The sequence below is a fragment of the Chironomus tepperi genome, unplaced genomic scaffold (assembly GCF_022539635.2).
Source record: "Chironomus tepperi strain 1889 unplaced genomic scaffold, CSIRO-AGI_Ctep_v1 contig_406, whole genome shotgun sequence".
Classification (NCBI taxonomy): Eukaryota; Metazoa; Arthropoda; class Insecta; order Diptera; family Chironomidae; genus Chironomus; species Chironomus tepperi.
The window spans coordinates 576,542-602,102 of NW_027226528.1; the positions used below are offsets into that span (position 1 = coordinate 576,542).

A 25,561-nucleotide genomic window follows, 5' to 3' on the forward strand; every position below is an offset into this window, starting at 1 on the left:
ATCGCAAACTTTACCACACACAGAGAACGAGCAGCAAATATTCGAGATATTTCATTTTGATGGGATGGATAGAGATAAGAGAACTGTATAAGTTGAATGATTTACGCTTAATTTTAATGAACAAGACGCACTGGATATGAGTCATCTGCTTGTCGAGTAGTTTAAATGTTATTAAGTTGAAGTAGAGTAACTTGAACAGTTTGGCAGCGTTGCTGTATCAACTGTAGGACGCATAGTTGCCCTGATGGCTCAATTACGGCGGATTCCCATCCATTCTACTGTCCTGCTAGGGCGCAACACTTCCATTTGAGTTTGACTTCCTTTAAACATGTCTTATTGAGCCTATCTTGAACTAGCAGCGTAACAGCGTCCAAAAAGCACACCTTAAACTTTCTGCAACTTAATAAACATAGCTTGAACTAAACTCATCTCAAACTATAACTGATTACTATCCATCCCAATAGTCAAATTCATGATTCTTCAATAGAATTCCATCTCTAATACAGAGTTTAATACTTTAATACCAAACTTTTTCCTTTAATACATCCAAACAATATCGCAGCGTTCATAAACTTGCGAGACGGATTTTTATAGATTTACAGAAGAATCTTGAATCTCTGATAACACTTTTGATAAGAAGAGAAATTCATTCTTACAGAATAAATTGATTAACATTTTACTTAAACCTCCAGTCAATCTAGCAGAACTTTTAATCCCATCTTCTACTAAAAGCTCGCTACAAAGCAACAAAAAAGAAATTATTCGCATTTTTCCTTTCATCTCTCTTTCCTCTTTGTTGTTGGTCAAAGCATTTAACTTTCTGTTTTTTTTTTTTTTCATTTATATTCCAGTCTTTGTTACTATTCTGTTTATTGTCGTAGATAAAGTATCAAAAAAAAGTTTCTATCTCTATCGCTGTCTCTCTTCTTTTTTTTTTTTTGGTTGGCGAGCAAGTTATTTATTTCATTTTTCTTTCTTTCCTCTCCTTTTTCATCTGTTCACAACATGGGGTTTGTGAGACTAACAGCAAAAATTGTAGAGATGAAACTAACGAATTCTGAATATCCTTATCAAGTTGAATTGAACGGATGTCGAAGGAAATATAATAAAAATTGATTCGAAAACTTTTCTTCTTTACTTTTTTTTTCTTATTTAATGCTGCTGCCGCAATATAGAAATGGCTTTTTTGTGTTACTGATGATTTCAGAGTTGTGATCTTTGGATAGGTCTAGATTAGGCATTGATTTAGTATGTAAATTCACTAATCCCTTCTTTTAATCGGCTGACTAGCTAGTCAGGGGTTCAGGGAGGCCTAGGCGGGTTGACTGGTATACTTGCTATAAGGGGTATTTCCAGGTCAACCAGGTAGTTGACTGGTTGACTCGTTGGCATGTTGACTGAATAACTGATTGGCTGTTTGACTAATTGCTTGGTTGGCTGTCTGGTTTACTGGTTGACTACTTGACTGGTTAACTGGTTGGCTAATTGTCTGATTGTCTGGTTAGCTAACTAGCTAGATTGCTCATTTCGACGCTCTTAATCGTCATCACAAATCAAATCTCATAACTAACATCACTAGATGATTCCTAAAGAACCAAATAATATTTTTATTTTACTTAATCATAGAAAGACAAATCAAAGGCACAGACAAGCAGACACATACATAACAACTGATAATCTAAAAGACAGCATTTGTTCAATTTTAATTCCGTTAACGTGCACGCGCTTTAGTTAAGAATGATAAAAATAAAATAAAGTAATGGAATTGGATTTAAAAGATGATTCTTAATTCGAGGCCATGGACTTTTGGCAGGATTAGTGAGCTGAAATAGAAATAATCCAGATCAGGAATTTTTTTACATATTTTATCATTCAATCGAATAATTTGGTGCGTGTTTGTTGACTACATACATATTTAAATATCTCGACATCTGTGAAATTGAATTCAATATTTGAAATAATTGATAATATTTGATCGTCACGCATTCAAACAAATTGACAGAACTGAACTTCTATTGTTTGTGCAATTTAGATTTGTTTTGATATTTTTGCAGATAATTATAGCAAGTGATGCATATGATGAAAGTGTTTATATTGATGTAAATTGGTTTTTAAATTATGGACCATTCATTTATTACGTTCGAAACGGATTGACGAATTCAAATCAGCTTTAATACCCCAACTCGATTTAGATGCATTTTAGACTGCTGCATTTTAGATGCGTAGGTCTGCAGTTTTAGGCTAAACCGTATTTAAATATGCATAAATCTCATTTCTCCACCAGAAAAGAGATCAGTCAGAGCTGTGCAGGACTACAAGAGTCGGACTCTAGTGTACTTCAAAATGGAGTACAGTCACCTCTGCGATCCACCCTATTTAAATTCATCCATGTGTCAATGCTCATTAAGACTATCAAAATGTAACACTCCAAATCACATGACTTGTCAATCAAGATTAAATGAACTGGATTTAATAACCCCAGCAACAAACATCAATGCTCGATTTGCAAAACAAACAATTCTTTTTAATTCCGAAAACTTAATAAAATCTTCTAAAAACTCTTAACAGCCAACATAATCCTTTTGAATACTGTTACATACAATTTTTTAAGACACGTGTACATGTATCTCAAATGTATCTTTAGAAATCCTTAACAGGAAATTTTGTTACACAAAAAATATAATCCAAAACAACGCAATTACTTATCATGAATTTTCCAAATTGATATCAATATCTGTTTATGACATTTTCTTTCCCTTCTTACAGATCAATAATAATATTGTTAAGCTCTACTAAACGACGCATAATAATTCACCCACACAAGTCGTCTACACGAAAAATCGGAGATTTTTTTTTTGGAAATCATACTTACAGGCTAAGGCAATGGGAAAGGTTGACAGTGTAATGTTCTGTAACAGGCAACGACCTTGTTCTCGAGATCTTAATAATCCTTAATATACAAGTTGAGCATGCTCGTGAGCTTACTGCAAAAGGCAGACTCTTGGCCTGCTGGGTATTTATTTCAGTTCAGAGACACAAAAGTGTCTCCTTAGAATTTGCATAAATTATGATATCAATTATAAAGGATTACAACTTCGGCAAAGAGCTCCAGACTTGCATTTTAATGCACAGCCTCATTTTTGACTTGCTTATATTCGTCCTTGGCTGCAAGCCTGCAGTTTCAGATGAACTCTAAAAACGATACAAAAGTTCAAAATATCCCATTTATATTCCACAGCCTGCATACTTATTCTTCTTAGCTCCCATAAAAAAAAATTGAATGATTCTTCACATCCGACATGCTAATCGTAGGCGTTTCTTGAACTGACTTAATAAGCAAAAAAATAAGAATCGCTTAAAGTTCATGTTGTTGAAATATTTATACTACATGCTTGAAAAGTTTGGTTCTATTTCAGAATAATTCTATTCAATTTCATTCACGACAAAAAATGCGACATGTTATAAATATAACGTGGAAGGCACGAACTGAGGGAGTATTATGAATTTTCTGAGAAATGATGAAAGCTGCCATCCAGCCTGAAGTGTGAACCAATATGAACTTATGACAGAAATAAATTAGATTAAGTTGAGATTAAGCTATAGAAACCATGAATTGAACGTGGAATGTGTCGATAATGTTAAATTTATAAAACGTCCAAAAAGTGGCAGAATCGACCCGTATTCCTAGAATTCTTCAAATATCATCAGCACTGCTACAAAACATTTCAAACGAACTCAAATCCCCTTAATTTTAATTTAAATATTTATAACCTACGTTTCTAAATTTAGACATTTTTTGCGTGCCATTCTCAACATTTATAAGCTTACCCATGCTGTATGGAAAAAATGTTCCACTGACATATGACACGCGAGTCTAATGTTCTACACATACGGTTCCGAATTCTAAATAAATTTCACCTATTCATCAATTTTTTTTATCATCTTTCACTACTTTACGCGACAAAATATAAAAAAAATACAGTCACAAATTTAAGTTTATCGTTGGCTATTGATTTAGCATAAAAAACTATACCGGAACCTGAACCAAGCATCAATAGAGAGTGGACGAGAATTTATTAAATCGAAAAAAATTCTGTATGCGTATTGTGAAATAAATATGAAATATTATCAATAAAAGCGACAATAGTCACATAAGGCTGATTCAATCTGTACAAAATACATCGCAATAATAATAACAGCACGACAATATGTGTAAAATGGCGTCGAAATCTACGAAAAAAAAGGGATTTTAATTGCTTTTTTGTGTAGATATATAAAGAGATCTATATTATTTGATAAAGTGCTTGTGAGTATGTAGGCGGACATAAATTCAGAAATTAATGAGAATATGTGTGACATAGGAGGGATAATTTAGATAAAAAATTATGGAACACTAAGGATAGCATAAAAGCTTTCAAGGCACTAAGGGTTCATCAAAGAACCTTAATTATGTATCATAATGTTAGAAAGTAATTCTCTTTGATATATTAATGGATAAAAGGAACTACTTGTTAGTTTAGTAATTAGAGAAATGTGTTTTTGGTTCAAGGATCTTGAGTAGGGGTTTCAGTTCCGGGATTGAATTGTATGTATTCTTGGAATCAATCTCGGTATTCAATACGTTTTAATCGAGGGAATTAAAACACTAAACTTGAGTCAATAAATTATATTTGTTTGAATCGCTTATAAGTTATAACTTTTTCCCAATAGCATCCAAGTTAAGGATTCTCAATCGAAAACAGAGACTTCTCGGGTAGTCTCGGTCTTGCTTTCTGACTCGATAATTGGTCAAGACCGAGACTTCGGGAAACTTAGGATTTTTATGAGAATTAACACGAACAATGTCATTTGGACGTGATATGGCAGCCACTTGGCTACCATGAACAATTTGTGCAGATTGGGTTAGAATTCAAACTTGAAACTTAAATTTAAACTAGTCTTAAACCTAATATATTGTAGAACAGAGCTCAAAATCGACCATTTTAGACTCAATTGAAGGCATGCTGAGTCGAATCAAGTCGACTTAAATTCAGTAAAGTTCATGTTCAAATGTAGAAATCAACAAAATATATCAAGCACTTCTTAATAAAATTTATAAATTTTAATCAAATTGCGAATGTTAAATATTTAATTTTTCATTGCAGAACCATCAACTGAAATAATTGGATCACCAGATTTATATATTGAGAGTGGATCAACGATAAATTTAACATGTGTTGTAAGTGAAAGCTTTACTTTTCCATTTATTCTCAAAATTATTAGAAGCATCAGTTTTCTAAAAAAATCTTATTTTAAATTTAAGTAAAATAACTTGAATATAAGGTTGAATAGCTTGAAACTTTGGGAAATGCCCGAGCAGACAAGAAGCATGCTCATCAGTATTCTCACAAAATTGAGAATGCTCAATTATATTGATTGAGTATACTCAAAAGAACGCTAATTTGGACGGGCATGTTCATTGTCTGTTAGAGACAGCGATAGTACAAACTAAGATTTACCAGGATGCACAGGCCTGCAGCAGGAAAAAACCAGGCTGAGAAACTAGGCGGTATCGGCGGAATTTATATGAAATACCGCGGTATTTGGCGGTATTTCGCGGTATTTGTATGGATACCGCGGTATTTAGCGGTATTTGTATGAATACCGCGGTACTACCGCGGAGTTTCTCAGCCTGGGGAAAAAAGTAAGGTTGCATCTATGCAGGCCAATGCATCTAATTTCGCAAATTCTAGTAAAAAAACCAGTGAATTCAACCCTTTAAATTCAATTCTTTGTGCACAATTTTATAAATAAACTTTACTTATTTTTTTAAAGATTCATGACAGTCCAGAGCCCCCAGCATTCATATTTTGGAATCACAATAATGCTGTAAGTATAATAAAATAAAAAAAGATTTTTTTCTTCTTTCACGATTGCTATCATTCAATGTAGGAAAATTGCAATATTTTCTTTCCTTCACACATGAAAGGATTCTCATACCCAAAAAAAATTACCATTCATGTCTCATTGCAAGTAAATGCCATTGTTACCATAGATGCATTCTGAACAAATTGAGAATAGCACATGCAAATCCAGTGCATATGTTTGGCTATGATATATATTATAAGTAAAGAAAAAGGGGCAAGAGCCTTCCATATGGTAAAGCTCCAAAAGTACCATATCATAATATACATTTCATTTCTTTTATGATGCTATTCAAGGCATCTGTTGACAACGATGATGATTCTCTCTTTTTTTTGCCAATGAAAAAAAATTTTATGACCTTTCGTCCTCCTGGTGCTTTCTCTGCTTTATATAAATATGTATACAAATGTGAAAGATGTGAACGGAAAAAAAAAATTTAATGCTGGTAAATTGTTATTGAAAAATGAAAGAATATAGAGATGGCTTTTACAGTAAAAGCATAGATTTTAAACAACACAAGTACAGTGCATGAGAGCAGCACAACAACAAAAAAATTCATAATACTAGATGATGCCACATGTGCTTTTAATGTGCAAGTGCTTTTACTCCCATCAAACATCATCATTACAACCAAAAAAAAAATAGCAACAAAATATGCCGTTGTCTTTGGATTTAAATTTTAATGGTTGTGGATGCTTATGGATTACAATCCATTTACATGAATATTTATTAGAGTATCTTTAATATGGGAAATATCTTAATTTAATGTGGATCAACCCGAATCGCACGATCAGGCTACTTACTTACTTCGCTGATCGTATAGATCAATTGTGATCCATGGGCCTCCTTAAAATGGAGCTTAAGGCTGACTCTATTATTGGCTAGAGCTTTATGTCTATTAAAATTTCGTTAATAGATCCAAACTCGGGTTCTTGGTCAGTGAGAATTTAGAATGATTCAGGATTTAAACCGAATATGGCACCAATTCTTCTTCATGTTTGCTTGAGGAAGTATCTTTGAGTGATCAACCGATTTTTCCTGTTTAAGCTACTATTTGATACAGAGCTTTAGATTTCTCAAAATAACAAAAAATCATGCTTGATTCTGGTAAAGATATTTCAAGATCCTCGACGTTCTGACCATCATTGATTAAATTCGGTTAATTTTTGAACATCATTAACTCAAAACGTATCTAAGCTTTAACTTGAGTACCAAATATGAAGTAGATCAAGCTCAAATCAACATCCTTTCAATTGCTCAATTTCAACAAAGTTCAAAAATCCAATTTTCACAAAAATGTCACATCCTATCCACATTCTCCAAACATCCCCAATCTTACATCTCAAAACATGATTAAAGTAATAATTTAAACAAGAAATCTCCCAGTTGAATCATTTTTGCACACCTACATGCAAGGCAATCACGTTTTTCGCTTTCATTTTTTCTCTGTTCATCTGCAAATGAAAGGACGTCGAGATCGTTATTATTATCCATTACCAAGTAAAGGTTCATTTAGCACTTAGAGCAATTAACCTCTTCTCTTGCATTGGCCCTCCATGCTTAATTACGAAAACATTTTTTTTTCTCCCTTCATCTCAAGGATAATTTTTTTCTGTGCTCCTTATCTTCATATTATAAAGTCATTGTCAATTTTCCATTTACATACTTTACTTTAGGGATGTATTAAGGTGGAAGTTTATTATTATTTGAAGTTCTGTTTCTTCCTTAACACGTCTCTGACTTCCTTTTTCACTTGCTTTCAACCCCGTTCTAACTTTTGATATTTTTCTTATCTTTCTTATGAAATTTCTTCTCATTTCACAGATAATTTCCTACGATTCTCCACGCGGCGGTGTCTCGGTATGAAATCTCTCTTACATTCTCTTTATGGTATATTTCTATATTAATTTTTATATTTATATACACGCACATCTTTAGGTAATCACGGAAAAAGGTGAAACATCCACCTCATTTCTGCTTATACAAAATGCAAAACCATCAGACTCGGGACAGTATCAGGTATGTAGAGAGAAAATATCTTATTAAATATTCATATTTCAAGAGCAATTATCGTGGATTAAAAAATGCATATGCATACTGGAATTTCCTTTTATACATATGGTATTAAAATAATCGATAAGGCTCTTTGTAGAATGACAGCACACATACACACATGCTGCGATTAAAAAAAATTTGTGTGTGAATGTGTTCAACGTTCCTTTTTATCCTCAAGCTACAATCACAACAAATGTTACATTAATAAATATTTTATTATTACATTACAGTGCAATCCGTCGAATGCAAAGAGTAGGAGTGTTACAGTACATGTTTTAAATGGTAAATAATTAAATAGATGTGTATGATACATGAATTATCGTTCAAGGGATGTTAAAATGAAAATGAGATTTAATTGATCGGAAAAATCAGCGGAATGGGAATGACAAATGTTAAATTGAGTAGTGATAATTGAAAAATTGCCAGATAAATAAAGCTTTAAAGAATTCAGTATGTCGCAGCGTCTGTCGTTTTGTTTTACTTCACATACTTCTCTGGTCATGCAGATCCCCTAACAGATAATGAGCATACTCACTTACATACATGAGAGTGCTTACTTATGAGTATACCAAATTAATATAATTGAGCATATTTAATATTGTGACCATGCTCATGAAAATGCTCATTGCTCGTTAGGGATCAATTGTGATCCGTAATATCCGATGTGTATCACCTGAAGCTGGGTCTGTTCCTGGCTTCCACCACTACCAATTCCCAAGTCTAACACTCTTTCCTTGATTTGATTTGTTAATGTAATACTTACTTACTTCCTTGACGAAGGCGCACGAGGGCCTTGCTAGGGTCCATTGTCACATTTAAAGCTCGTCGAAAGTTAAATCTGTCTTTAGACTGTGCTTTGTAGCTTAGACAGTAGCTTTATGAGCTTTTAAGTCTATCTCGAGATCTCTTTCCATTCAGAATGCCATCAAATCTTAGCTTAAATATTGAGGGGTCACTTGGTCTTCTGTGAAGATGGCCAATTCATTGTGGGCAACGTAAAGTATTCTAAATTAGATAAAATAATTAAATCTCAATAGAAAAACTTTCCATCCCTTGTACATCTTCCATGTTTAATCCACTTTTGACAATTGTCACAATACCGCCACATGAAAGTATCCATATTGGTTGTGAAAATGAAAATTGCAATAATAATAACAAATATAAACACATGCAGTATAAATAATTTGTGAGATGAGTACAATCCACTCTCGTCTTTCTGTGTGAATTAACCATTAAAAAAGGTGATATGTATGCACAAATGTACGGTATTGTGAGAAATGTCGACAAAAATGCATTTAATGGAAATATTTGGAGAGCAGTGTAAAGTCAAAATTAAACAGGTGCTTCGCATTCTGTTTCCAGGGGAGTTCCCAGCAGCAATGCAGCGCGGGGTGCCGTGTCATCAAATAGCATCAAGTCGACATTATCTGTTCATTTGTATATCAGTATTATTATCCACGTTTTCCTTTCTCAAGATATTCATAAGCGTTTAATACAATTTCTAAGTGGTGATTTATGTAAATCAATGATTTGTAATATTCTCCTAATACACACGCACACGCTGAAATTCTACTGGAAGTTAACGAGACACTTCCTTAAGCGTTGTAATGTTAAAACTAATGATGGTGGCTATGTAGTAGAAAATTCAATGACAACATCAACATGTTATCATCGTGATCGTCATCGATGTAATGAACGTGAAAGGATAATTAATAGGAATAATTATAAAACTAGTTATAATCCATATAAAATTAATTATAAAATGTCCTTTCTTATAATATTATTACTAACACAAATAATGATATTACAAATACATTTAAATAAATTTAACAAATATGAAAAGACTAACAATAATAATCGAATAAATGATTTAAAATTCAGTTATGCCATTAGGTGAGGATGGGAGGAAATTTTAAATTTCTATTTGCATTTGTAATATAAATGTATGTATATTCTATATAAATGGTAATAAGGATAAATTAAATTATGTTTCAAAAGGAAATTACTTTGATAATTTTTACTATTTTTGGTTTATTTCATTAATTTTTGAGCCAATTTTTGATTTATTCCTGGTTTCAAATATTAGCTGAATAGCACAGGTTGGGTAATCAATCCAAATTCCGATCAGTTGACGTGAATGAATATGTTGCTGGATTTTGTTTAATTTGGCAAAATGTTAGAGTTAGGCTGTTTTAGTATCGGATTTTTAATATTTAAACCAACTGGTGCTATTTGGGACACTCTGGATCTATTATGATTCTCCCAAATTATTAAATATGCAGTATTGGTAAAGTAGACATCAATCTTTTTCAATTTTAATACATAAACTTAATTCTTATTTAATTTACTTTAAAAAAAACCTTGTAAACATTTGTAAATTTCCATTATTATACCCAACCATCAAGGACCATGCTTATGAGTATGCTCATTATATGTTAGGGATATTAATATCCTAAACGTATGTAAATTTTTCCACAAAGTAATTTCGTTTTGAAATAGTCAAAGAAGAAATAGATAGTTTTTAATTAATTGTGATAATTAGTGCTTGAAGTTGACTGGAATTTTGTATTGATCCGAGCGACACAAATGAAAAGTCAAAATTCCGAAAAAAATATATTTTCAGTCCTGAACTTTAACCCGGACCTTCAAAAGGAAAATGTTCAAAATTTGTCAAAAATTCCAATATTTGTATGGAGTTTCGACTTGTTGAAAAATCGGGACATTTTGAGGCTTTGTCGGGACACAGCAGCAAGGTAGAAAAGTACAGCAGCGTCCCGGCATACAATACAGCAGATAGCCATACTTTCTTATCAATACCAAATGGAAGCCATCTCCGTTTGGGGTCTATTTGACTACCAAAAATGGAAAGCTTCCATTTAGTGTTAATAAAAGAGTAGAGCGAGTCAAGTCGACTTTTTAACACAAAATCCAAGTCAACTTTCAATTCTAATTATTAATAATTATTAAAACTATCTAATTCTTGTGAATAAATAACTAAAGATGATTTACTATGAAATAAAAAAGTATATATTTAATAAAAAAAAAATGAGAAAAAACCTACAAAATAAGAATAATAAATAAATTAATAAAAAAAACTTGAAAATACTGATAAAAAAAATGTTTTTGACTGTTGAAAGAATTATAAAAAAAAAAAAACTATTTAAAATGAAAAAAAGAAGGAAAAGAATAAACTGACTATTATTATTTCAAAATAAAACAAAATATAAAAATGGTGAATTTTATTCTGATAATGAGTATGTCTTAGTTACTTACTTACTTTGCTGGTCGTACAGATCAGTTGTGATCCATGACTCCCACAGGAGTCGTCTGAAGCTGGTTCTATCGCTGGCTACCACTTGCTAATTTCCGATACCAAGTGCACTACTATCTCTATCGACAGTTTCCTTCCAAGAGTTCTTTAAGAGTATGTTTTGTAGAGGTAAATATGTTAAATATTAAATCTTTTATTTGTGTGAGTTTTGTGGATTCTTTGAAATTTAAAAATTAACAGCATCTTCCTCGAGTCGACAACTTGACCTAATAGACCTAGACAGTATTAACTAGACCAACGGTCGACTAATAATACTTTCTCAAGGACGTTCCATAAAATGTGGCAAAAGTCGACCATAAATTTAGTTATTAAAGAGATATTATGTAAACCTGTCCAACTAGATAATACTCGGAGCTTATAAGAAATACTTTACACTTTGATGAATTAGAAGTTCATTGCTGATGATGTAAGGAAAAAGAAGTGAGGCTGAATTAGTCACACGATTATTTAATACCCTTCAGATATAACACGACCAAATGTATTCTGTAATCTTCTAATAAAGCGAAATCCTTATAGATATAAATAGTTCTCGTTTGTAACTGTTTTTCAGTAAAGATGCGACATGGCAGCAAGGCAAACAACTCAATGAACTAGCTGTTGGATTCAAAAGTTTTGTCTACACTTCACAGCAGAATAAAAGAACATCATCATCATTATCATAACGCGTGATTTGTTAATGAATGAAAATTTTCAGGAAATTTTGCAAAATTTAAATGTTTTTCATTTAAATTTAATTTTGAAATTTTTTTAAAAAATTCTTAATTTTCAGAAGTTTGTTCTTGACCATAACAGGCAAAAGGACCTCTTTTGGGTATCCTGGTGATTTTGTATCATGAAAACATGCATACTCTAACATTAGTTTCTCTTACATTTTATCCAGTGTCATGATTTTGAGTGAATAAAGATCTTATAAAGGATTAATAAATTCAAGTATTTTTCGATTTTTCTAGGAAAAATTGTATTGAGTACATCCTCAATAGGGTTAAAAGAGCTGTAGTAAAAATTATTAAATTCAAATTCCTGAACATATCTTTAACTTTTAAAGCTGATAACTCATATTTCTTCATAATATTTTATTCAAAAAATAGTTTATAAATTATTATTAAAAATAAATTTGTTAAAAAATTCAAAAAAAAAATAAAAATCCAGACTAATTCAATAATAAATTTTTAACATCAATTAAAATGCTCGAGGTTTGCATTTTAAATCCCCACAGTAAATAAATTATTTATTTTATAACTATAGTTTGTTCTACTTTTGATAAACTAGAGCACAAAACTTTTTCATCATTTTTTGCAATAAAATTCATTTTTAAAAAGGTCTTAAATCATAAAATATGAATGAAAAATTTTCACTTTAAATTTTTTAAAGCTTTCAACATTAAAAAGATCAACAAATTTAGGTAATTAAAGTAAGGCACTTCAGATAAAATCAAAATTGATTTTACAACCTTTCTAAAGAGCACTTTTTGGCATAAAACACAAAATATTGATCATCTAACAATGGAGATTCCTCTTCATTACAACAACAAAGCTCCTTTTTGCCTATTTTGGAAGTACAAAAGGATAATAAAACTAATAAAAAATGGTTAAATTAAACAAACTAAGTGCACTTCATTTAGGATTATTTATGGTGTAATTTAAATGTTACAAAATGGATGACTGTACAGCACGTGGGCGCAAAAGGTTGCTTTACACTGAATGTTAAGGTGAAAATGCTTTGTTTTCTTATTCATTTTCACTTAGTCATTAATCAAAATTTTTTCCTTCCTACCTACTTTCTTATTTATTTTTTTGGTTTTTTATTCTACGGAAAATAATGAATTGATTTTCTATTGAATTGAGCCTTTTTCCTACTTCTTTTAGAGTATTTGTTTTGGTGAAAATAAACAATTATTATTATTAACTGTTGATTGACTGTTTCATATTCTATGATTTAAATACCCTAAAGGTCTCTATCAAATTTGAATTGGATAGTAATTTACATCGTGACAATATTTAAGCATCCAAAAAATTGCGTATATTTACCGACAACTAGCAGAATTATTTGCTTACAATTTCTGTTATTTAATACCTTTTTTCAACCATTTTTATGCGATAACAAAAATAATTGAAATGTTTCTCTGTAACCTTCGTGATAGGAATTTCTGTCATAACGTGACTATTAACTAGTATAGTCCTCGTCAAGAATGAACATTTGAAGCTTTTTTATAGAATTATTAAGCTTTCTTAGTTCAATAAAAATCATTTATTAAAGCATTTGAGGAACGTTCGGATATCACGTAGCGCCATTGGAGTAGCCAGAAAAAATGGTATAAACTAAATGGTTTTCTAATTCTCAGAAAGGATCCCGTGCTGCCAATGACACTCCTACGTGGCACTTAAGGATTTGAAGAGATATTAAAAATTGGTTACGAAATACAAATATTATTTTATGATTTTTTGACTAATCACTGAAATGAGGAAGAAGGGTTCTGAAAACAAAAGTTCCTTCAGAAATAGTTTTGAACAAACGAAACCATTCGATATACCAACAAAGTTCAAAATCGTAAATCCCGGGATCCCGAAAATAGTGCCTATGAGGCAACAATTTTACCAATAAAGGGGAGTTTTTCGAACAGTTTAACAGCGAAAATCGCTAAACTATAAAATTGCGGAAATTTTAGAAAAATAAATGAAATTTAATGAAAAAGTTTAAAAAATTTTCAAATTAATTTTTAAAAAAAATATATCCGGGAAATTCCGGGGAATCCCGATCCCGAGAGAAAGCATACTCGACTCAATATAAAATATGAGCCTATTTCGAGCAAGGATCAAACACTTTCGCAGAAATCATGATTTTTCCAAATAAATTCGATTTTTGCAAATAAATTTCACGATTATTTGTATTTTTACGATAATCTCTAACAAACATTGAGCATTTTTTAATGAAACAGTGATACCACTACGTTGTCTTTGTCTGTTAGGAATATCTGGCTGTGCAATTCAAACTCAATAAGCCATTAAATCTATAGAACAATATCTTGATGGTGAAATCACGTACTTCACTCCATGAACCGATCAAGGATTTTTTAAAAAAAATTATCTAAATGTTAAATTATTTTTCACATTTTTGTAACAACAACTTTGACAAAAAACCTTCTAAGAAAGTCGATTGATTGAGAAATTCAAAAGAAAGAAAAGAAAAAATAATCGAAAATCAAACTTTTGGCCACTTGTTCAAGTGAAAATCAATTAAGATTAAAAATATTGTTTCTTTATGAATCAGAAAAAGACAATCACTAAGACAACAGTAAGCAGTATTTCGTCAAAAACTCTATAAATACAGCCAAAATTTTTGCTAAATAATTAGATGATGAAGAATATTTATTATTATTGTTCAATTTTAGTTGCTTAGCACCCACTAATCTCATCTAAAGAACATTGCGAAATGTGTTGCCATTAGCGAATATTTTTAGGCAATTATTTTGTATATGGTACTAAAAAATTAAAAATTAATTAATAGATAACAATCTTCGTATCTGAGGTTTTTTTTATCTAGAATAAATTTTGTTAATTAATTTTTCTATGAAACTTAATGATTTTCTTTTTAATAAACAATTATTATTGCCTTCACATTTTAGGTATTTTGCTAATACTACCTACGACATTATTCAAGTCTAAATATCATGATTTCGAGAACAAAACTGTTTTATATTAGCTTAGTTGAGACTCAAATAGCACGAATTGTTTAATCGATCAAGAATCTAGCTTTTATTAGTGTAGGAATCGGTTAAAATCCGGTATTATTTTAGAGCCAATACCGGTCTGGTGCCGGATATTGCATCTATTAATCGACGTGTGCTGTTTGGGATACTTTAAAATTGAAAATATTTGGGCTTAGACGAAAAAACAGTTCCATTTTCTAAAATCACTCAAAAGTTTAAAAAACGTCTTCTGTTAAATAATCTGAGTATCAAAACACAAAAAGGCAACATAAATACAGCCTCTAGTTCTACTCCAGTTCATTAATTAACAAATTAAGCTATCAATTTTAATTTTTTTCGAATTTTTGTGAATATTTTTGTTGTTGTAAACTCCGAAAAATTCCAGGCTGAGAAACTCCGCGGTAATACCGCGGTATCCATACAAATACCGCTAAATACCGCAAAATACCGCGGTATTCCATATAAATACCGCTAAATACCGCAAAATACCGCGGTATTTCATATAAATACCGCCAAATACCGCGGTATTTCATATAAATACCGCTGATCATTTATAACTCAAACACTTAAATAGAAAATTGTGAAAATTCTATTTTCACTTTGGAAAAAGTCTGATTTCACCTTAGTTTTCTCAATCCTAAGTGAATAAACCTCGGAAAAGTCGAATTTTTCCTCATATTTCTTATTTTTGGATAAAAATCTCTCGGAATAGTCGAATTTTGTCCCAATTTTCCTAAATTATAATGAAATTTTTTTGAAAAAGTCAAACTTTGCCTTAATTTTTGTATGTTATGATAAAAATTCCTCGGAAAAGTCGAACATTGCCTCAATTTTCCTATATTATGGTAAAAATTCTTCGGAAAATCCAAATTTGGTCTAAATTTTTCAATATTATGTCGAAAAACTCTCAAAAAAGCCTAGTTTTACCTAAATTTTCCTATATTGTGGTGAAAATCTCTTGGAAAAGTCCAAATTTGCTTCAATTTTCCTATATTATGATGAAAAACTCTTGGAAAATCCAAATTTTGTCTCAATTTTCCTACATTATGTCAAAAAACACTCGGAAAAGTCCAAATTTGCCTCAATTTTCCTATATTATGATGAAAAACCATTGGAAAATCCAAATTTTGTCTCAATTTTCCTACATTATGTCGAAAAACACTCGGAAAAGTCCAAATTTGCCTCAATTTTCCTACATTATGTCGAAAAACACTCGGAAAAGTCAAGTTTTGTCTCAATTTTCCTACATTATGTCGAAAAACACTCGGAAAAGTCAAGTTTTGTCTCAATTTTCCTACATTATGTCGAAAAACACTCGGAAAAGTCCAAATTTGCCTCAATTTTCCTATATTATGATGAAAAACTCTTGGAAAATCCAAATTTTGTCTCAATTTTCCTACATTATGTCAAAAAACACTCGGAAAAGTCCAAATTTGCCTCAATTTTCCTATATTATGATGAAAAACCATTGGAAAATCCAAATTTTGTCTCAATTTTCCTATATTATGTCGAAAAACACTCAGAAAAGCCAAGTTTTGTCTCAATTTTCCTACATTATGTCGAAAAACACTCGGAAAAGTCAAGTTTTGTCTCAATTTTCCTACATTATGTCGAAAAACACTCGGAAAAGTCCAAATTTGCCTCAATTTTCCTAGATTATGTCGAAAAACACTCGGAAAAGTCAAGTTTTGTCTCAATTTTCCTACATTATGTCGAAAAACACTCGGAAAAGTCCAAATTTGCCTCAATTTTCCTATATTATGATGAAAAACTCTTGGAAAATCCAAATTTTGTCTCAATTTTCCTATATTATGTCGAAAAACACTAGGAAAAGCCAAATTTTTTCTCAATTTTCCTACATTATGTCGAAAAACACTCGGAAAAGTCGAATTTTGCCTCAATTTTCTTATGTTAAAGCGAAAAACATTTGAAAAACTTTAATTTCCTTTAATTTCAAACTATCAACAATATATTGATGGTGAAATCACGCATTCCACTCCATGAACCGATCAAGGATTTTTTTTATAAATGATCTGAAAGTTAAATTATTTTTCACATTTTTTGTAACAACATTGACAAAAAACCTTCTTAGAAAGCCAATTGTTTTTTTCCAAAACAGGTTGATATTATATTTGCTGAACAGTAAAATAATATAATTGGATTGATTGAGAAATTCAAAAGAAAGAAAGAAAAAAATAATCGAAAATAAAACTTTTGGCCGCTTGTTCAAGTGAAAATCAATTAAGATTAAAAATTGTTTCTTTATGAATAAAAAAGACAATCACTAAGACAACAGTAAGCAGTATTTCGTCAAAAACTCTATAAATACAGCCAAAATTTTTGCTAAATAATTAGATGATGAAGAATATTTATTATTATTGTTCAATTTTAGTTGCTTAGCACCCACTAATCTCATCTAAAGAACATTGCGAAATGTGTTGCCATTAGCGAATATTTTTAGGCAATTATTTTGTATATGGTACTTAATTAATAGATAACAATCTTCGTATCTGAGGTTTTTTTATCTAGAATAAATTTTGTTAATTAATTTTTCTATGAAACTTAATGATTTTCTTTTTAATAAACAATTATTATTGCCTTCACATTTTAGGTATTTTACAAAAACTACCTACGACGTTATTCAAGTCTAAATATCATGATTTCGAGAACAAAACTGTTTTCTTTTAGCTTATTTGAGGATTTTTGATATACCCGAATAGCACAAATTAGTTAATCGATCAAGAATCTGGCATACGTTACTCTAATTGGTGGAGGAATCGGTTAAAATCCGGTATCATGTTAGATCCAAGTTTAATGCCGGATATCGCATCTATTAAGCGACGTGTGCTGTTCGGGATACTTTAAAAGTGAACATATTTATAAATATAAAATAAATGATCCCAAATTCTTAATTTGTCTTAAGTTTTGCAGAAGCTCAAAAATTGCTATTTTGGTAGTTTTAAAACCACAATTTTTATTTATAAAATCATATTTTTGCTTCATTTTTAGGTTTTAAACCGCAATCACAAAAGCTACAATTTAATTCATTGATCGAACCACGACGACGAGACAATTGTGGTAGGCAATTGGCAAACTTGGATGTTTCAGTCAAGTGTCTCTAAATGTACTGCCACCAGTCGTAGTGGCAGCATTTCAACATGTAATAATCGAGAGTAAGCTTAAAGCGTTATGAAATCATTTGAACTTCATTCTCAGTATTTCATTTAATTTCAAAATACAAAATTGGATTCAAAATCAGAAAGGATTAATTTTATCAATAATTACAGATAGAATATGCTTCTGACTCACGATTTATCAACTTCATAACCATTAATACGGATAAGTATTCGTAAGGTATACCCCGCTGTTCATCTACGTTTCGGAATTTCAACTACGGTCGATGTTCAGGTTTACTTTTCCTTGATTAAGAATTCTTAATTAAAGGCAAAAATCTCAGTTTTATTTAATGAGAAATTTTTAAAGAGAATTTTTACTCTTCTTTAAATATTTATGGCCTAAAAACTCCATTAACTAATTTGGAAAAAAAAATTCATCTTTCTATCCGTTCTTGAAGTGCAAACAATAAGAAAAAAAGAAAGTTTTTCCAACACGAGAAAAATAATTTTCCATATTAAATAATCAAAAGCAAAAAGAAAAGAAGGAAACGAGAGAAATTAAAGCAAAAGAAGGAAGAACTTATGTGAAGGTAATCATAATAATAAAAGCAGGAAAATGAGAAAAGTTTTTTAAGCGCGCGCGAGTTAAATAAGAATGAATTGGAAGTGAAAAAAAAAATTTGAAGATGTTAGAAATGCGAAAAGTAAAGGAATTTAAAAGACTGAATGCAGAAAAATTTACCCACAAAAAAATTAAAAGCAGCACTGGCACGTTTAAGAGTTAATCAAAAAGAATTTTCATCCAACTATCTCGCAAGTGTTGATATGTAAATGAGGTTTTTGGGATGGATGGGGAACTCTGCAATGCGTTGATACAATGTGACTAGAATTTTACATGAGGAACCGAGTTATAATTTTTCAGATAATTCGGAATTAAAGGCAATTATGTAGAAAATTCGGAAAAATTGAATCAGCTCTTGGCAACCAAACTTATTCAATTATGAATCTTACTTTAAAAGTATCATTCATCTTACTAGTATTAATATCAGTAATATCAATATCAATATTTAATATCATATCGATATTATTAAATCAAAAATTCTTAAAGATAAATCAAAAGTCTCATATTTCTAATTACTTTTTCTGTACCAGGAATACAAGTCCTTGATCTCAAATATCTTCAAAAATTCATTCTTATTATCTCTTCAAATATCTCGATTGAGATTTCCGAGAATTCTCTTAAAAATTTCTTGAAAATCCTTTAATGCTTTTATTATATCTTATTTATTCTCTATATTTTCATAATCTCATTCACAGTTAAAAGCAGTGGTGGGGAACCTTTTATTTTTTGTGGCACACCTTGGTGGTTAGTCTAAACTGAAATCGGTATACGATTCGTGGTGATATGATGATTAGTTCCAATTTAGATGATGATTTGTTCATTATCCTGGTCAAAACTGATGTTCTACTAGTATCTTGTGTTTTTACTCTGCCTCCTTCTCTACGGTTCATGACATTTTTTTAAAAAATTCGGCTGCACATCAGTGCGTCACGGCAAACAGATTACCCATCACTGGTTTTAACATTCAATTTTTTCCCAGAATTTTTCCCAAATATAACAATGTTGCAAATCTTATTTTTCACAATGGAAATGAATCATAATCAATTGAAACGCCATACGGGCTCCTCATGTTTTGCTTTGAATGTTGGACAGTAACGGCATTATTGTGTCTTTACTGTAAGGTAGGGTTCGGCACATATTAGTCGCATAACATTTTTCCAAACCCTACTGTAAGGTTCTTGTAAAAATGCAACTCTATCGAAAAAAAAGCGCATGGTCCGCAAGCTTAGACGAATATTTAGAGATTCATCCCACATCTACAGGCTTGTCCATCTAAAATGCAGGAAATACATACTTGCGGTTCTTAGTCGAACCATACTTTATTATACAACACGGGTTTATTTATGAATTTTTTGTTTTCTTAAATCTCCATAACATGTATGTAACATGCTTGTAAAGTATACAATGCTAATTCCATGAAATTCCTGCATACATTTCAACGACGGAATGAAATGCAACATAATAAACTGCATACATTGTATTAGGATTATAAAGTGAGATTGGAGTCGTGAGATTAGAAACGCGTTTTTCTCTAGAATGATCGAATCTTTTTGAGTAATGCCTTTACGTAAGTTTGAATTATCCTCTGTTTATCAAAGTGATGGGCAGATCAGGTTTCGAAGGGCATCCGAGATGTCTTCAGACATTCATTCGCGCGGTATGGGCCGTCATGACGAATCCTTCTAGCCAAGGTAAGTAAAGAAGTAAGTATCAAAGTGATGGGCAATCAGTGTGCATCCAAATAAATTTCGTAATGCCATGAACTGTATGGCTTGTGCGGTTTCAGTTGAGGTTTACCACCAAGTTGTGCCTCGAAAAATAAAAGGTTGCTCACCACTCGTTTATCAGAAAATAATTGACGTCATGATGCATCACATGTAAATGAATACATAATATTGTGCACAAGTTCCTCATTAAAATTGAAAAATTATCATTAAAATCCATGAAAATATTATCACGCGCATTAAATTAGTTAAAACTGAAATCGAGTAGCTGAATGTCATCGCTAGGACAACGTTACATTACTGTGTTGATAGCAAGACTTGATATAAGTAGCAGTCGATTTCCAAAAAATGTCTACAACCTAAACTAGCAATTTAATATCTATTACTATGTAAGCTGATTAATTAACACGACATTTTTTTTTTGCAGGAATTTTCTCCAAACATAATTAATCAATTAATTAGCAATTATTTTTAAATATCAGAAATCAGTAATTTAATACTTGACGTCAATTAAAATATTTCATTTGCTTTCCCTTGAGGAATACCTAGCATGTAAATCCTCTTAAATTTCTTGTCATGCGAAATAAATTTTTTAAATCATTAAAATAAAATAATTTTATGTACATTCTTTTTGTAAGCAATTATTCTGTTCTAATATTTATTCCATTTCATCTTTTTGATGTTTTTTGATATTTTTTAATTGAGTTGCTAACTTTTTTTAAAGGAAAACGAGTGAAAAAGTTATTTCTGATAAAATTTACGGAAGTTTTAATGATTTAAAAAGAAATTTTTGTCTTTACACTAACAAGCTTGCAAGCTTTTGACAAGCTTTTACATAAATTATAGAATATTAAAGTTGTTTGTTTAGATTGTTTTTAGCGATGAAATTGCATCAGTGAAATATATTGTAGAGCGTTGGCCCTATGTGTTAAAGATCCTGGGTTCAATATCAGGTCACATCTGAATCTGAAGTTACAAAGCTTTCATTGTCTCATTACAAAGCTCGGATCGTGCTTTGGGTTTAGTGCAGAGGTATTTCAGCTATAATATGTCTCCATTGTCAAGTATATATCATTGCATAATTACTAGGTAAACTAGGATGCAGTTTTCTTGGTGCAATCTTGCGCATACATAATGTGTAACTAGATACATGAAGGTAACAATAGATCATATTACGCACTAATGTCCTTGCAATGTGCATACTTCCAAATGATTCGGATGCAACTCTAAACTGTAGATCTAAAGAGTTTAGCACACTTGATTATTAATCAAAGTACCTCTAGTTCTGGAAGAAGAAGTCAAAGAATAGAGCCGGCTTAAGACGTTCTCTCTAAGCGACCATTTGCCCACCTGTGCACCTTAGCCAAGGAATTAAGTACCTCCAAGCCGCCTCCCATTCAAACATTATTCATCATCATCTATTTTCAGATCTAATTTAATTAAAAATCAAATGATGCTGATCTAAAAGATATAAATATAATTCCAAATAACGAATCCCGAGTGGGAATCGAATCCACGCCTTCTTAATTGCATGTCAAGTACTCTTACCTACTGAGCTACCCGGGGTTACTAAACAGTGTTTGGCACATTGCTCATTTAAATATTATTTCCATATAAAGTGCACTTTGCACAACTCTAATCGTTGTATTGGATTAAACATTTGTTACAAATCTTAATTATTACTGTGATGTTGATAACTTGACTTGACAACTCATCTCTATTTAGAACTGTACGTGTAACTCAGACTTCGTAATTTCTGGAATTATCTTCTTAATTACCAAAACATTTTCTAATGCAAAATGACTTTTTAATTCATAATCCAATTAACCAAAAAAATTTTAAAAGCTACTGATCCAATTAAAAAGTGATTAAAACTTAATATGATAAACTCATTAGACCGAAAAATAATTGCAAATCTCTCGCTTAATTCGATCACATGCAAAATGAATCCTGAACATTCTAAATGTTCCTAAATTGCAATAGTAAAATTGTTTATCTTAAAAGCACTTTCAAAAAACGCTAAAAGGAGGAAGAAGAAGTACGTAAGATTCCTCATATTTCAAAGTAAAAGTCATTTGAGAGGATGTAAAAAAGACAGTTAACCTCACGAGAGTATGAAAGAGTGAAGTATTAAATTGCAAAAGAAACAAGAAACAAACAAACATGAAGGAAGGAAACTGGAGAAAATAAATTATTTCACATCTAAATAACAGATGAATAAATCTAGGTCAATGTGTATATAATTATAATATACCGAGTTGTTGATATTAGAATACATTGAGTACAGCTTTACCTTGTATTTCCTACTTAACTGTAAATAAGTGTAATAAAGAGAAAGTGTAAGAAGTGTAAGTGTAAGAAAAAGAAAGCTTAACGTACTCATAAAAAATAATTAACTATTCATGCGTATATAAGGAGTAATTGAAATTTCATACCTTAATGGAAGAAGCAAGAAAGTTGCCGAGGTAAAGAGTTCTATTTATAGAAAAGTAACTGGATATTGTAGTGGATAGGGTTAGTATTCAGTGGGTTCCATATGTGGAACTTAATCTGCAACAAAAGGCTTTCCATTTGACTATAATGATGGTCACGTGACAAATATTGTATTATCCTTTGTTTCCTTTGTTTTCTCATCTAATTGACATTCTTGCATTATTGTTTTACGTCATTCTTGTTTGGGACCACCAGGACTACTTATTCCTTGAAGATTCCTACCTAATATGGTGGTATAACAAGTTTGTGTTTAAATCTTACTTATGACACTGTTTTAGTGTGTCTCGCTTATGAAGTGTGTGACCTATCTAACCATGCTTTTCAGATACGTATTCATGGAGTTGTTTAGAATCACAAAGTAGTCCCCAACCCTTTCAAAAAACTCAGGCTACACCGCTGATCCTTTCTCTTGAGTACTTTCCGATTAATGTTTTACTGACCAGCTCTTGTTAGCAAGACTTGATTTAATGGTCAATCTTGATTTGATGTACTTGGCAATGGCTCTATAAAACGATACTTACTTACTTACTGGAACCATACTCCGACTTGGAGCCTAGGTTATTAAAAGGCCTTCCATCTGACTCTGTTACTGGCTACATCACAACGCTATTATATATAACAAGTTTTGAATCTACTTTACCTAGCCTGTTTGTAGGGCTGCCATCCTACAGGCGAGGAATTTGAATAGGCTTTTAATCTATTCTTTAAAGTACTTATCCCTGCAAAGCTTCTCGGCAAGTTAATTACTTGATACCTGACTCATTTTGTACCTAAAACAAATCAATAGGAAATAAAATCAATATTTATTCATAGAAATCTAGAAATTATCCCAACAAAATAAAGCTATATGCTACTCGGTATAATTTAAGTACATAAAAAAAAGTTTTCTAATAAACATCATGCGAAAGCATCATAATTCGTGGTACTAAACAAACAATTTGAACCTTTTAATATCTCAAAATGTGCTTTAAGCTTACTTACTTAAGATATATCCAAAAAGAGGAATAAGAAAGCTTAAAAAATGTGTTTGCATTTTAAGAAATATCAAGTTTAACAAAAGCAAACTTACTCTCAACGGATGTAGACACAATACACTGATGAAATATCGAACGAACCGAAATATTTCTTATTCCTATTGCCAAATATTGTAAAATTTTCATATTCTAATATGCTTTTAACGACTTTCCTATGTTTAGAGGAAGGAGTGAAATGGATTGTACTTGAATGCACACATATACACAAATGTTTACCATTTTTACATATTCAAATTAACGCTTTCCAATTTTTTGACAACTCACGTTTTTCTGCGAATGTTTGTCTCTTACGTAAATACGGAATGGAAATGGAAAAAAGGAAGAATTTTAATGTAGGATGAATATAAGAATGCAAAATGTTTTGTGACTGTTTTGAGATGAGAGATAATTTATCTTATCTTTTTATTTATATGTTCGTGCTAATTTTGGATATTCGTGGGGACAAAAATAAAGTATTTTTGTTAGTGATTTATGGATGTGATACTTAAATTTCTATTTTAGTCTGTATTCTGGGCTGAATTGGTATTGTTAATGTTAGTTAAAATCAGATAAAAACATCCAGAATCAAAAGTAATATATTTGAGTTAAATTGAGATAATTAAGGAACTCACTGAAGTAGGAAGGGATTGTTTAATGTCGAAATCCGAGCATCCGGTGTAGATTCTTTTGATATGAAATGAACAAGCCTGATTAGTCATGAACTAGACATTACGTTGTTTTTAACTAGTTTTAGCAGTTATGAGCAACCTGATGAACCACATGTCGTGTACGGTTAGAGTCGTAGCTTATCATCAAAATGGACCAATATTGAATATATCGGAGCATCACCTTACTTTTTATCATAAAACCCCTATTAGGGGTCGTTGCATTTATAACATCATGCGAAAAATTAATTTTCAGGCCCTTTGTGCCCCATGTTACTAAACTGCCACAAATTTTTTTGAGAAGTGGCATGAACCATCATGATATACCATCAAGGTGTGATTTGACACAAAAAGGTTGTCTTTTACTATTTTAACTATTGCAAAACTATAGAATAAGGTCAACAAATTCTCGATGCAGAGACCGACACTGAGACTACCCGGGAAGACTCGATTTTGATCTCGGTATCAGAAATCCCCACCATAGATCCCCAACTCTCCCTAAGAACCGATAGAAATAAATGAACATCTCCTAATATTATCAATCCAAATCGTTTCATTCCAATATAATTCGAATAAAATTAAATAAAATGTATTTCAGGTCCTTGACACAAATCAAAGAGATGTTTAAATTATTTTATAATTTTATTGCGCCTTCAAGCACAAAATCACAGATGACGATACGAAATATATGAGTAAAATTTTCTAATATCTAAATTACGCAATCATATTGCTCAAGTATTAAAAAAATAAAGGAAGTTGAGAATAGATAAAAAGATATACATGGAAAAAAAAGTATGGGGGATGAAATTTATCCTTAAGGCATGAAACGCACAGAAAATTCATTTCCGCAATGAACAGAGTTTTTTTTTTTGCTTCCTTTCGTATCCTCCTTTTTTATAGAAATTTTATAATAAGAAGAGTTTGATAAGTCC

The 25,561-nt window shown here is 31.2% G+C and overlaps 1 protein-coding gene across 5 annotated transcripts in view; it reads left to right on the plus strand.

The window, feature by feature from the left end:
• Positions 1–9,957, plus strand: part of LOC139096789 (zwei Ig domain protein zig-8-like) — an 89,232-nt gene extending 79,275 nt beyond the window's left edge. For 4 of the 5 annotated variants that reach the window (XM_070648538.1, XM_070648537.1, XM_070648539.1 and 1 more), the window contains 6 exons: positions 5,145–5,218; positions 5,815–5,868; positions 7,729–7,764; positions 7,843–7,923; positions 8,190–8,241; positions 9,300–9,957. In XM_070648538.1, coding sequence (XP_070504639.1) covers positions 5,145–5,218; positions 5,815–5,868; positions 7,729–7,764; positions 7,843–7,923; positions 8,190–8,241; positions 9,300–9,856 — 854 coding nt within the window. In that variant the 3' untranslated portion in view covers positions 9,857–9,957. The remainder of the gene's footprint in view (positions 1–5,144; positions 5,219–5,814; positions 5,869–7,728; positions 7,765–7,842; positions 7,924–8,189; positions 8,242–9,299) is intronic. The other variant, XM_070648541.1, reaches the window with a different exon arrangement.
• The last annotated feature ends 15,604 nt before the right edge of the window (positions 9,958–25,561 follow it).